This window comes from Actinia tenebrosa, unplaced genomic scaffold (assembly GCF_029948245.1).
Source record: "Actinia tenebrosa isolate PJP-AT-01 unplaced genomic scaffold, QUT_ActTen_1.0 PGA_scaffold0__85_contigs__length_37466705, whole genome shotgun sequence".
NCBI lineage: Eukaryota > Metazoa > Cnidaria > Anthozoa > Actiniaria > Actiniidae > Actinia > Actinia tenebrosa.
Window position 1 is genome coordinate 21,606,896 of NW_028292569.1, and position 12,426 is coordinate 21,619,321.

At 33.7% G+C, this 12,426-nt stretch overlaps 2 protein-coding genes and 2 long non-coding RNA genes across 8 annotated transcripts in view; 3 read left to right on the forward strand and 1 right to left on the reverse strand.

Annotated features, from left to right (window-relative positions):
* The first annotated feature begins 170 nt into the window (after positions 1 to 170).
* Positions 171 to 1,418, forward strand: LOC148913795 (uncharacterized). Of its 2 annotated transcripts, XR_016119058.1 has the most exons (3): positions 178 to 541; positions 629 to 764; positions 830 to 1,418. It is a non-coding gene; the product is annotated as an uncharacterized LOC148913795 (long non-coding RNA). The 2 variants fall into 2 exon arrangements; XR_016119057.1 differs by having other exon boundaries at positions 171 to 764.
* A 2,157-nt stretch (positions 1,419 to 3,575) lies between these two features.
* LOC116296359 (uncharacterized) overlaps positions 3,576 to 12,426 on the forward strand; it is a 28,099-nt gene continuing 19,248 nt past the window's right edge. The window contains exons 1-2 of the mRNA XM_089025788.1: positions 3,576 to 4,020; positions 5,834 to 5,898. Coding sequence (XP_088881914.1) covers positions 3,576 to 4,020; positions 5,834 to 5,868 — 480 coding nt within the window. The 3' untranslated portion in view covers positions 5,869 to 5,898. The remainder of the gene's footprint in view (positions 4,021 to 5,833; positions 5,899 to 12,426) is intronic.
* LOC148913796 (uncharacterized) lies at positions 3,633 to 5,582 on the reverse strand. The gene is made up of 3 exons (XR_016119014.1): positions 5,432 to 5,582; positions 4,665 to 4,770; positions 3,633 to 3,723 (listed from the first exon to the last, which is right to left on the reverse strand). It is a non-coding gene; the product is annotated as an uncharacterized LOC148913796 (long non-coding RNA).
* LOC148913797 (uncharacterized) lies at positions 5,997 to 12,050 on the forward strand. Of its 4 annotated transcripts, XM_089025783.1 has the most exons (5): positions 6,180 to 7,645; positions 8,811 to 8,873; positions 9,451 to 9,492; positions 10,909 to 11,006; positions 11,091 to 11,597. In XM_089025783.1, exons 1-4 carry the CDS (start codon positions 7,165 to 7,167, stop codon positions 11,004 to 11,006), a joined length of 684 nt encoding a protein of 227 aa, XP_088881909.1. In that variant the 5' UTR covers positions 6,180 to 7,164; the 3' UTR covers positions 11,091 to 11,597. The 4 variants fall into 4 exon arrangements, with proteins under 4 accessions (XP_088881910.1, XP_088881909.1, XP_088881911.1 ...); XM_089025784.1 differs by lacking the exons at positions 9,451 to 9,492; positions 10,909 to 11,006; positions 11,091 to 11,597 and adding exons at positions 5,997 to 6,173; positions 9,236 to 9,417 and having other exon boundaries at positions 7,280 to 7,645; XM_089025785.1 differs by lacking the exons at positions 10,909 to 11,006; positions 11,091 to 11,597 and adding an exon at positions 11,929 to 12,050.

A 12,426-nucleotide genomic window follows, 5' to 3' on the forward strand; every position in this document is an offset into this window, starting at 1 on the left:
GTCTATGATTTCCTATAAAAAGTACAGTTATACGGCAAAGGTATACTCTATAAAATTTAAAAACATAATATGTAATATCATCAACTATTATGATCTATATATATTTACCATTACCAAGGTATATTACATTTTAAAATATTATTAATACTATTATTATTATTATTACCATTCCTTATTGATGTTGTCCTTTTTCTCATGCTCCTGCTACTGTTCCTGCTTCTGCTCCTCAGCGCATCACCGTCATCTTAATTCTTAAAATCAGCATCCCCCAACGCTTTCTTGATGTCCTTCCTTCTTTATTTAATTTTTTCTCTCTTGAATTTTGCTTCGTAACCCTTTTTCATTTTTTTAAAACTAAAAACAGTCCAATCCTTAATTCCAACATCCTCAGTGATTATAACAATTTATCAGTCATGATTGATAACCTAATCATGCAAGCCATAGGTTTAAAAATATAACCATTTCACCAACTGCAAGAACGACTATTATAGTGCAGGATATTTATACCAGCAGATACAAAAGAACAACTAGGGGAAAATGAGTACGTATTTATGTTTCTATTACAAAATCTGATTATATTCCGAAGACGTATATTTTAAAGAACTAAAACCAATTTCGTTGACTTTAGAGTGCCTCGTTTGCCTCTGGAGGCTATAGAAGATGACATACCCATATATGCAAGTGTTGATTTGTCAAAAAAGAAAAGAACAAGACAACAGGGGGACATACCGATTTATGCTCAGGTAGACAGGAGCAAGAAAAAGGTATGAAAGAGATGCCGTCCCCGATGACTGTACTAGTTGACCAATAACGTATTTTGTTATTTCAGCGCCCAGGCCAGATCATCTATGCGGAATTAGATCTTCTGCATTCAACTGAAGTCATCCCACCACCAATACCAGAACGTGACGCATATAGTGAGATTGATTGCAGCCAAAATGCACGTCGTGGAGACAATATAGAGTCTATATATGAATCTGTTTTTCTGGAATGTTAAACAATATATCCTTACTTTTACATTTAGCTATAAAAATCATACCAATTAGATTGCTCGGCGTTTCAATTTCGTGCATTATTCTCAAGAGTATATACACCGAAGCGATTAATTCTTATTTTTACTTTTCATTTTTTTCAAAAGATCATGCTATAAACGTTTTTAGAGAAAAAGTTAATGTACATCCGAATTCATGAACGTTTGTTTCGTTTGTCTCCAATTGCAGCCAATTTAATTTAAATGAAACTTTTAAGAGTGTTCAAAACGTTAGCCGCATCAGTACAGAATCCGAAGTGACCTACCTTATCTTGATATTTATAGTATGAAATAAAAATACAAACAGTTATCGTCTATCGTCTATTCTTAAATGCAAATAATTATCATCTATTATAAATAATAAATAAAAGAGAGCTACTAAGAATGACTGTTTGTTTGATTGTTTGAATATTTCATTTTTCCAATTAATAAGAAGGAATAATAATGTCTATACATGCATTCATTCATTTGTGTTGAATTTCGTTTTACACATAGTTGAACATCAAATTAGTTTCAAATAAGTTATGAGTATATATGTATGTTTGTGTATGTGTATAATATTGACATTGGAGTACTGGAGTCTCGATTACAGGGGGGGGGTTTGTACAAATTTCCCGACACTAACCCACATAAATCCCGCAGGCAAATTTATACTTCCAAACTCAGAAGTATTATATAATTAGTATGCAATAATAAAAATAACTTAGTAATAACTTCATATTCGGAAGAAACGAAGTTTAAGCTGTCTGTAATCTATTTTCAAACACAAGTAACTACTTGCACAAATCGATCAAATTTCTGCTTTGCAATTGTTTTTTTCTTCTTTTTTTCCACCTTGATTGATTTCTAAACTCTAGTCTCACCACGTGCAATGTTTTCCTCGTTTCCATTCTGTTCGAATTAAATACTGATATGTAATTGATTAAACTTAGACATATATCTAGGGGGGTTTTATGATAACAACAAACCTGTCAAAAAGCAAGATTTCTGTTTCAGTTTACGACAAAGAGACCACCACGTGTTTCAGGTTCAGTTACTGGGTCAAAAACGTGCTAGTTCCATTATTGAATCTTTCTACAAACATTCAAAACAAAGACATTAATTGTTTGTTATTTATTGACTAAGAAACTTGTCTCAAAGATACGAACAACAATTTTGACTAAGATTAGGATTATATCAAGCAATTGCTCTATTAAACGTGTCGTTTCTGCTCAGCCATTTTCTAAGTCCATATATGGAAACTACTTATTTGTATCGGACAAATTGAATATTCATATCGTTAAGCAAAACATAGAAAGCGATAGTGTCTTTGATATTTCAGCATCTTTTCATCTTGTTGCTTTAAACATTCTTTGAAATCGTCGTTAAGCAACGTAAAGAATGTCTTGATTCTCGATATTTGTTGTCCAAATGATCTGCAAAACGAATGCTCTGATATGAGTAGTTGACTGATTGCCACATTTTTAACCGATCGAGTGCAGCCCTCTTTGGTTTCTTGTATAAAACCATTTAATCAGTAACTGGACAAGCAATTTGCCTGTAATCGTAAGTAGTACACAATGCAGCAGTTTGGGTGGCATCAATATCCTTGATCGGTTCCAAAAAAACGTACCAATTCAAGATTATATACGTTTGGCTTTGCGCCAAAGCAGTTTGAATTATGCCCATTTTTGGATTGTGTCTTTCATCGTTCACAAGTTCTTCACACCTTACATATTCTCTTCGCACTAGATCGTTCAAAATGGATAGAAATATATAAAAATGCTTATGGAAACACGGAAGGTCTATAAATGATGCAAGAAAGATCTTCTAGAACTACTTTGTTTTCAATGTTAGCTTTACTTAGGATGTAGCCTTTGAATTGTGGCCTTCCTTGTGTAAAAAGTAAATATCACACTCAGACTCAGACTCAGTCAAATTCAGCAGTAGATGCATCCGCCATTTTGGATTTAAAGCCAAATCGTAGTTGAATGAAATGTGCTCCTTCTAATTCCACATAAGAAACGGTCTATGGTTTTTTACAGGACATGTATACATTTTTTACTTGGTTTTCATTTCTGCATTGTGTACTCTATTCAAAATGACATGCGAAACAGAAAAAAATTATGCCGCCATCATTTAATTTTTTTCACTTTTTACTTTCAATCACACCTTGAAGCTGAACTCATAAAAATTTGAAGAATATGTGAAATTAATCTTAATATTTGATTTTCTGTTCTCGTTCTCTCTCTTTTTATGTCAATCCCTTTAATTCTTCTCCTTTTCGTTCCTTTTCAGTTTTTAAAACATTTTGTTTTATCCAGTTTTTTTTAAAAGCTAGAAGAAATATTATAGGTTTCTCTGGCTCACCTCGTGTTCTTCAAACATCCTTGGAAGTGTTTCAAATAGTTCAAATAGTTCTATTCGACTACTAGTATAGTAGGTGTTATTTGATTGCAATAAGGCTAGTTGTGTGCCTACATTACAAGATTTATCATGTTCTTAAATTTGCTACTCTGTTTATTTTATAAAATCTACACGTTTTCTTCATGTAGTAAAGTTATTAATGCAGACAGTAGCTCATTGTTACCATATAATAGTAAAGATATATCAATGCCTTATACTTTTCTGTATTCTTGACAAAGAAAACTCCATAGATAGTCCATCAGATATCGAAGGTTCCATTGGAGAAGATGCCTTGTTTCTGTGGAATGCTACGGAACAAATAGGAATCCTTGCTGTCAGCTGGGGAATAAGAAAGAACAACATCCCTGATCCTCAGTTTATCAGTGTTAATTCACATAATGGAAGGATGAACATAAACGAAGATATTGGTGACAAGTTGAAAAGAAGAGTAGAATTTCTTGGAAACTTGACAATGGGTCGTGCTTGGTTCGTGTTGAAGAACCTTACTGTCAATGACACTAATGAATACATTGCAAGCATCAGTGACGATGAATCTAGGGTTCTACCATATTATGTGCGCCTAAAGGTTGTAGAGTTGGGAAAAGGTAAGCCATTCACTTTTATGGGAGTAACATAACTCATTTATTTCATATTATAAATGTCTGATTTTTAAACATTAATCCACTAATACAATACAGTGTACATATATGATACAACTGTTGTGAAGTGTGATTGTCCAAGTGAGTGTTGTACTGAGAAATACTGTTTTGGTGTTGACTGGCGTTGCGACAGCCTAAGATAAGGTCATTTCCAGAGATTTGTCTTAGTTCCAGGGACGGGGAGGACAATAGTACGTCTTCAAAACAATGTTTTAAGGTAGTAATAACGTAAAAACAAAAATGTCCAACTTTCAAAACACGATTATTCCCAAACTCCGAAGCATCATATAGTTGATATGCAGTGATAAAAGTAATTAAGTAATTACTCCATGTTCGGAAGAAACAAAGTTTAAACTGTCTGTGATCTATTTTCAAACACGAGTAACTACTTGCACAAATTGATCAAATCTCTACTTTTCATTGTTTTCTTTTTTTTTTTTTTTTTTTTTTTTGGCCATGATTGATGTCTAAACCTTAGCCTCAACACCGCGTGCAATGTTTTCCTCGTTTCCTTTCTGTGCCAAATAATGCTGATATGTAATTGGTTAAACTTAGACATATATCTAGGGGGGTTTATGATAAAAACAAACCTGTCAAAAAGCAAGATTTCTGTTTCAGTTTACAACAAAGAGACCACCACGTGTTTCAGGTTCAGTTACTGGGTCAAAAACGTGTCTGTTCCATTGTTGGTTCTTTCTACAAACATTAAAAAAAGACATGATTTGTTAGTTATTTATTGACTAAGAAACTTGTCTCAATAGTCCCCTTCACAATTCCCTGCTCCATCTTGAATAGTAGTCGTGTCTTTACATCGAAGCGAGACGAACGGTCAGCTTGCAATGACGGAGACATGCGAATAATTGTCCAAGGTGTTAAAAAAAGTCCTTATCTTTGCATGCTTACCGTTCGTCTTGCTTCGATGCAACGGCACGGCCACCTTTCAAGATGGCGAAGGGAGCTGTGAAGGGGTCTATTGCAAAGTCTCGAACAACAACTTTGAGTAAGATTAGGATCCGAGTTTATAAGACTTAAAATTTCAACAAATAAAGATTTACCAAAAGGCAAAGGCAAGGGAATCTCAAAACATTTTACTATAAATTGCCATATATTGGTCAGCTCATCTCGAATAATGTTCAAAAACGCTTAAATAACATTGCCAACAAATATTGTAAGGACATCAAACGCTCAGTTTAGCATTTTCACCTTGCAAGGTTGTGAGCTCTTTTTTGCACGAAAGATCCCATTCCCAATGGACTTCGCTCTAGCATTATTTATAAACTTATATGCGCAGGTTGTGGAGCCTGTTACACTGGGGAATCAACCCGACATTTTTGTACTAGAGTAAATGAGTACCTACATTCTGATAAAGCTTCACATATTCACAAACACATACGAAGCTCAGAAAATTGTTCTCTCGCATTTTCTGAAGAATGTTTCACTACAATTATAGATCAGGCGTCATCTACCATCAAACTTAAAATCAATGAAGCCTTACATATTAAGTGAGAAAAACACGCTAAATGCGTAGGTAAAACACGTTAACATTAAACTTTCCATCTAATTAGTTTACTTTTGTTTATTTTTTTTCATTTTACGCTACATTAATTCTATTGCTTATTTAGGTATTTATACTTTGTGCATGATGATATCAAAATCTGTAGATGGGCAGACGTTACTACAGAAACATGTCAGTTTATCTAAAAAGTGTCGTTGTTTTTTGTGGATGTTTTTAGAGTGTTTTCTGTTTGTTTATTTTAAGGTTCAAGGGAATCACGCAGAATGTCGATGGTTTAAAGTTATAATCAGAACATCGGGGCACAATTGGTAAGTATTTAAAAAAAACTTTTGTATATATTTTTTCAATTAAATAAAGGCACAAAAAAAAAGCCCAGTACTTTCAGGGGGGGGGGGGGGGGGGTTCAAATTCCTTTTGAAAATTGAGAAGACTCGATCCTATTAATAACATCTCTACCAAGATCCTTCACTTCTGGTTAATCATTTATGTCGCCTAAGCAAACCATTGAAAGTGATGGTGTCTTTGAAATTTCAGCGTCTTTTCAGCTTGTTTCTTTTAACTTTCTTCGAAATCGTTAAGCAAGGTAAAGAATATCTTTGATTTTCGATATTTGTCCAAATAATCTGAAAAACGAATGCTCTGATATGAGTAGTTGACTGATCGATTGGCACATTTAGTAACCGATCGAGTGCAGCCCTCGTTGGTTTCTTGTATAAAACCATTTAATCAGTAACTGGACAAGCAAATTGCCTGTAATCGTAAGTAGTACACAATGCAGCAGTTTGGGTGGCATCAATATTCTTGATCGGTTCCAAAAAAACGTACCAATTCAAGATTATATACGTTTGGCTTTGCGCCAAAGCAGTTTGAATTATGCCCATTTTTGGATTGTGTCTTTCATCGTTCACAAGTTCTTCACACCTTACATATTCTCTTCGCACTAGATCGTTCAAAATGGATAGAAATATATAAAAATGCTTATGGAAACACGGAAGGTCTATAAATGATGCAAGAAAGATCTTCTAGAACTACTTTGTTTCAATGTTAGCTTTACTTAGGGTGTAGCCTTTGAATTGTGGCCTTCCATGTGTAAAAAGTAATATTTTATTTTCTGTTCTTGGTCTCTCTCTTTTTACATCATTCCTCCCTGTTAAGCATTCATTTCTTCTCTTTTTCGTTTCTTTTTCGTTTTTGAAATATTCGGTTTTATGTCCAGAATGGTGAAAAGGCTGAAAATATCGTAAGTTTCCCTGGCACCTCGAATGTTCTTCAAACATCCTTGGAAGTATTTAAATCAGAGTTCTAAAATAGAAAAGTGTTATCGAATAATTTTATTCGGCTACTAGTATAGTAGGTGTTATTTGATTGCAACAAGGCTTTTTCTGTGCATACGTTACAAGATTTATCATGTTCTTAAATTTGCTATCTTGGTTATCATGCACTCGTGCTTTTTCCGAAGAAAGAGTCATACAATATATACCCGTTAGGCATGCGCAGTTAATGCCAGTTGGGAACTCCTTGAAAATAAAATATCCATGTGTACTTCGTTTAAATAAACTGAGCTTGCGCTTCGGATGTCTAAACATTTTCTTCATGTAATAAAGTTATTAATGCAGACAGTAGCTCATTGTTACCATATAATAGTAAAGATATATCAAAGCCTTATACTTTTCTGTATTATCGACAAAGAAAACTCCATAGATAGTCCATCAGATATCGAAGGTTCCATTGGAGAAGATGCCTTGTTTCTGTGGAATGCTACGGAACAAATAGGAATCCTTTCTGTCAGCTGGGGAATAAGAAAGGGCAACCTCCCTGATCCTCAGTTTATCAGTGTTTATTCACATAATGGAAAGGTGCACCTTAACGAAGATATTGGTGACAAGTTGAAAAGAAGAGTAGAATTTCTTGGAAACTTGACAATGGGTCGTGCTTGGTTCGTGTTGAAGAACCTTACTGTCAATGACACTAATGAATACATTGCAAGCATCAGTGACGATGAATCTAGGGTTCTACCATATTATGTGCGCCTAAGCGTTACAGAGAAGGTAAAAGGTAAGCCATGCAATTTTATGGGAGTAACATAACTTATTTATTTCATATAAACTTCTGATTTATAACTTCTACTTCCCTAATCAACATAGAACGTATTCTTTTTAGGAAAATGATACGATATACATATTATACGTATTTGTCGTGAAGTGTCATCGACAGGTTGAGTGTTGTGTTGAGAAAGACTGTTGCTGGTGGTGACTTACCTCTGGACAACCTGAGCGGGAGCCCTATAGGGTATGGTTTTTCGGTTTTGTGTCTGGGGTACGGTATCATTTTTTGACATTTTGTCTGGGATAGGATTAGGATTGGTTCGTTTTTGTCTGATGAATAGGCTACGCTTTCTGCCGACACAAAAACAATCGAAATGTTAGAAAATATTGATTGCAATCGATTCTAAAACCGTATCTTCTGTCTGTTAGTCTGGGATAGGGTATGTCAAATCAAAATTTTAGGACGGGGATAGGGTCAGGGTTTTAAGGTCCTGGCGGCACACCCCAACCAAAGTTGAAGTGCTAATACCCCCCGCGACACTCACCCGGATGATCACTGACTTAACAGCAAACATCAACACCTGGGTTCAATATAACGAAGCATAATGTAGTCTTTGTAGTATTTCGACAACAATGCGAAATGTTGTTATATTGTTAGGCAATTATAACTTTGTTCTCAATAATAATGATAATAAATTGATAGTTCATAATACTACAGATGGTTATGGGCCATCGATATCAACCAACACAATCTGTTTTAATCAAAACCCTAGCCCCATGTAGAGATGCATGACCTTATTTAACCACAAAATGTAAACTAGGAAATCAGGTTTCATTGTTTGGCTATATAATGTAGGCAAACCTACGCACTCTGACTCCACCACAGGGAACCCGGATCTATAATTTTTACTTCTTTTAGAAAATTAACTTTGCTCTTTGTGGGTTTCCTGTGTTGTGATCAGTTCCTTTTACATAAGCTGTAATCAGATCTGCGCGGTAAACTGATAGCCGATTAAATTCAAATCAATAACCGTTGGTAACGCACTCTCTAGTAAACACTCAAAGGAGTGTTTACTAAACTAACCAGTGCGTTACACACCACAGGCATTCCATAAGAAACAAAACACCAACGGTTACTGATTTGAATATTTTTTTTTTAATTATTACGTTTTCAGTAACAACAACAAAGGGACCTTCTCCAACCCCAGTCACTACAGCTGCTGCTCCGAACACTACAAGTAAGGCTTTGTTAGCTTCAGCATAAGTAAAAAACTGGACTATTGATATACGTTTATCATATACATACAATATCATATTCATTTCAGTGCTACATGCAAGCGTATTTATAAACTATAGTTGTCGTATTTAGAATGTTCTATTTCTACAAAATTAAATCTTAATATTGTCATTTTATATCATTTTAATGGACATGAGTTTCTTTTTTTAATCTTGGTCTTTACTCTGCACTTTTATAATATTTTACGCTTCTTTATTCCAGATAAAGAAATAGTGAAAAAATAGTGTTTTTTGCATCAGACCCTTAATTTTGTTAGTATTCCATAAATAATCTAACAATAGCTTGTTAAACCTCTTTTGGCAGGCTGGAGTCAGTCGCGACTATACGCTAGGAGAGGAGAAAGAAAGAGAGAGAGAGAGAGAGAGAAAGAGAGAGAGAGAAAGAGAGAGAGAGCTATATTATCACCAAAGTACGTTTATGCCAATGACATGACTTGCCTGTGTATAAGGGATCAGCAGTTTGAATAAACGCACATTATAAATTTGTGCCTTAATGTATATCTTTTATTATTGCTATAGGAGCACCGACAAATAAAACAACTACAAGTTCGAACATTACAAGTAAGTCCAGTAATAAGTAATCATGTTATATTAAAATCTAGTAGCATTTGAATGCATAACATTTAACTTATCCATATGAATATAATATTTTTTAAATACCAGATTTTATCCTACACATTCATAATATACCCTTATGTCAGTTTACTCTTCTGTATTCCTGACATCATGATTTCCTTAAATATTGTATTTGCATCATTTCCTTGATTTTGTTAGCATTGCATTAAAATAATTACCAGTAGATACAAACTAGAAAATTACAAATAAGTTTACTAATAAGTAATCATGTTATTGACGATTTGCTTTGTAGATAAACAAAAAAAAAAAAAGCTCAATATTACGTACAGTTCGATCACACGTTTTATTTGAGTGGAGATAATTTTATCATAACGAAGTAACTTTGGTAGTAGGAAATAATCAGTATATGGTTTTTGAACGATATAATGAAAACTCAAAATTTGAATTCACTTTGACAAAAATGAATTAGAAAATGAAAGTTTGTCTGCTGCTAGCTATGGAAATGAGCTAAGATGAGATAACTATTGGAGTAAATTGTCATACATAAGCTGAAGGTTTAGAGTTAATTTGTTTTGTCACGAGCGAAAATAAACTTTGTTCATGCCACAACAAATAATCAAGATAAGACCAGGATGCGTTTAAATAAATAAATAAATTGACTTTATTTTATTGAGGGTGACATACATTACTGGTGACCCAGTAGTTTTCATTATGACCCTCCTACAATTAATAAGATTCCCAACTGGCAAGGAGGCAAACCAGTTGGCTATTTACAAGCATGGTCGAGAAACTTAATCTGAACTGATCAGTGATCAGGACAAATACAGTCTCAGCTAGTGGCCACAGCTTGCGAGACCGACGCTATGACCACTCGACCATGCTGCCTCTTAGTTAATGAAGCCATGGGTTATTCTAGTACAAGCAACTTTTACTTTGTTACAAAGTTCTTTTCATTGATAGCAGATTTACATTAATATTTTAAATATAGCTAGTTAAATAATGTTAGATGATGTACAGAATTATAGAGTAATCAATGGATATAAATGATAATTAAAATAGGTTTCGCTTAGAAGAGTAGTAGAAAACGATTCCTTACATTATTTATTGTTGTTTCTTTTTTCGTTTGATTTGTCTTATTTTTGCGTTTTGCTGAAACACTCGTATATGGCTCATCTTGTTTTTAGCCTTCATTGTCTGACATTCCCGTCACAGATACTTAACAGCATGTTCATGAACCTGAAACACCGTAGTAAATAAAGAGAAAGAGAGATGGAGGGGGAAGCTAAAAAGCAATTTGGTTTTTCTTCATAAGGGAACTCAAACTTAATTTTTTTTTTTTTTTTTTTTTTTTTTTGTACTCTCCTTAACTTTTGATTAACCTATAACTATTTCTCTTTTAAGCACCACCCGAACCGAACTCGTCGAACCTACTAAGACACATTGAGGGTTACATGATATTAATGGATATTGCACTGGTGTTGTGGCACTTTTCAATTTAGGTAAAGGTCGCACTATATTCATTTATTACTACTTCAAAATATTTGCAAGCTTTAAAACTGGTTTTCTTTACTTTTGTTTTCCAGGGATTTTGTTCTCAACGAGAGAGTCAAAATCGTTGAAAGGATTTTTTTAAAAGCTCTTTTCACACTAAAATGCTTAAAAAAACTTTCAGGATACCAAGACAATAGTGAAATTTTGTGTAACAAAAAGCTACACAAGAGGATTTTGGTTGTGTGAGGTCTGAGGGGTCATCATATTCAGGTCTATTGCTTTGCACGATTGAACTTTTCAAGATGAGAAATAAACCAAAGTACAAATCAGAAACCGAAAGTTTTAAAATAATCTAATTCTTAATCTTTTCTTTTTCTTCGTTTATTTGTTTTTGTTTGTAAATTATGCGTGTTTGCGTGTGTCTTCAAGTAGTCATTTGAAAATAACATATTTGTAATGATGAAAAGGTAAATTATACACCGTGAAAAGATGAAAAAACTTACTGACGTTTCGGACGCTAGTCCTTCGTCGGAGTATTTGTAGTAAGATTTACTCTTGTAAATAAAATAATAATAATAAATAAAAAACCATTGTAATTATTTTGTTTATTCCAACTTTAACTCGTTTTTTAAGCATTGCTTTTAGTGAAATTGCGGATATATTATATATCTAAGCAATTGCCCAGTTATATCAAGTCAAAGTCGGATCAGATGTATGTTCATTTTAAGCTATGCAAATTAAAGCTTTCACTATCTGAAGATATTATTATTATTATTATTATTATTATTATTATTATTAAGGTACACACATTTATGTTTTTATCTTATTTACTTTTTATCCCTTTTATAAAATTCTTATAAAATAACCACAAAATCATTAATATTTATTATTAAAGAAATGTATTATTTTATATTTCCTTAATATTCACAGAACACTGCGAAAACAGTCATTGGGTACGAGAATTTAGTTAAGGAATATAAAACTGAAAAGCTGAAAAGCTGGGAGCTCATGAGGTTTAGCAGGAGAGAAGAGAACTTAGGAACGCAAGGCGTAGCTGAGCGTTTCTCTTGCTTTTCACAGTACAGAGACATGACAGTAGGTTTTGCATAGCTTTTGTAGAATATGTGCGTGAGCGTGTCCCTTTCTTTTGATATAAACACGGTAGCCAGGTAATCAGCGCGCGTGTTTAAATATTTCAAAATACAATTTACATTTGAAAGAGCTACGTGCAAGCAGTTGATCTAAGTTATTCATAAAAATAAATATCCAAAAGACTAAAATAGATTTCCTGAATACATTACATCAACTTAGTAATATGTCCGAATATCCAATCTATAATATAAATTGACAAATAAAAGATTTTCGGCTATTTCTGATTAGGCCGGGAACAACTCGGTGAGGTTCGAAAGTAGATGAGGATTTCTTTTC

Excerpts from the sequence above, each read along its gene's own strand:
- LOC148913797 (XM_089025782.1), top strand. The coding sequence starts at position 7,165 with ATGTCTAAACATTTTCTTCATGTAATAAAGTTATTAATGCAGACAGTA. Across the intron at positions 7,646-8,810 it reads CGTTACAGAGAAGGTAAAAG|TAACAACAACAAAGGGACCT; the intron begins GTAAGCCATGCA and ends TTACGTTTTCAG. Across the intron at positions 8,874-9,235 it reads TGCTGCTCCGAACACTACAA|GCTGGAGTCAGTCGCGACTA; the intron begins GTAAGGCTTTGT and ends CTCTTTTGGCAG.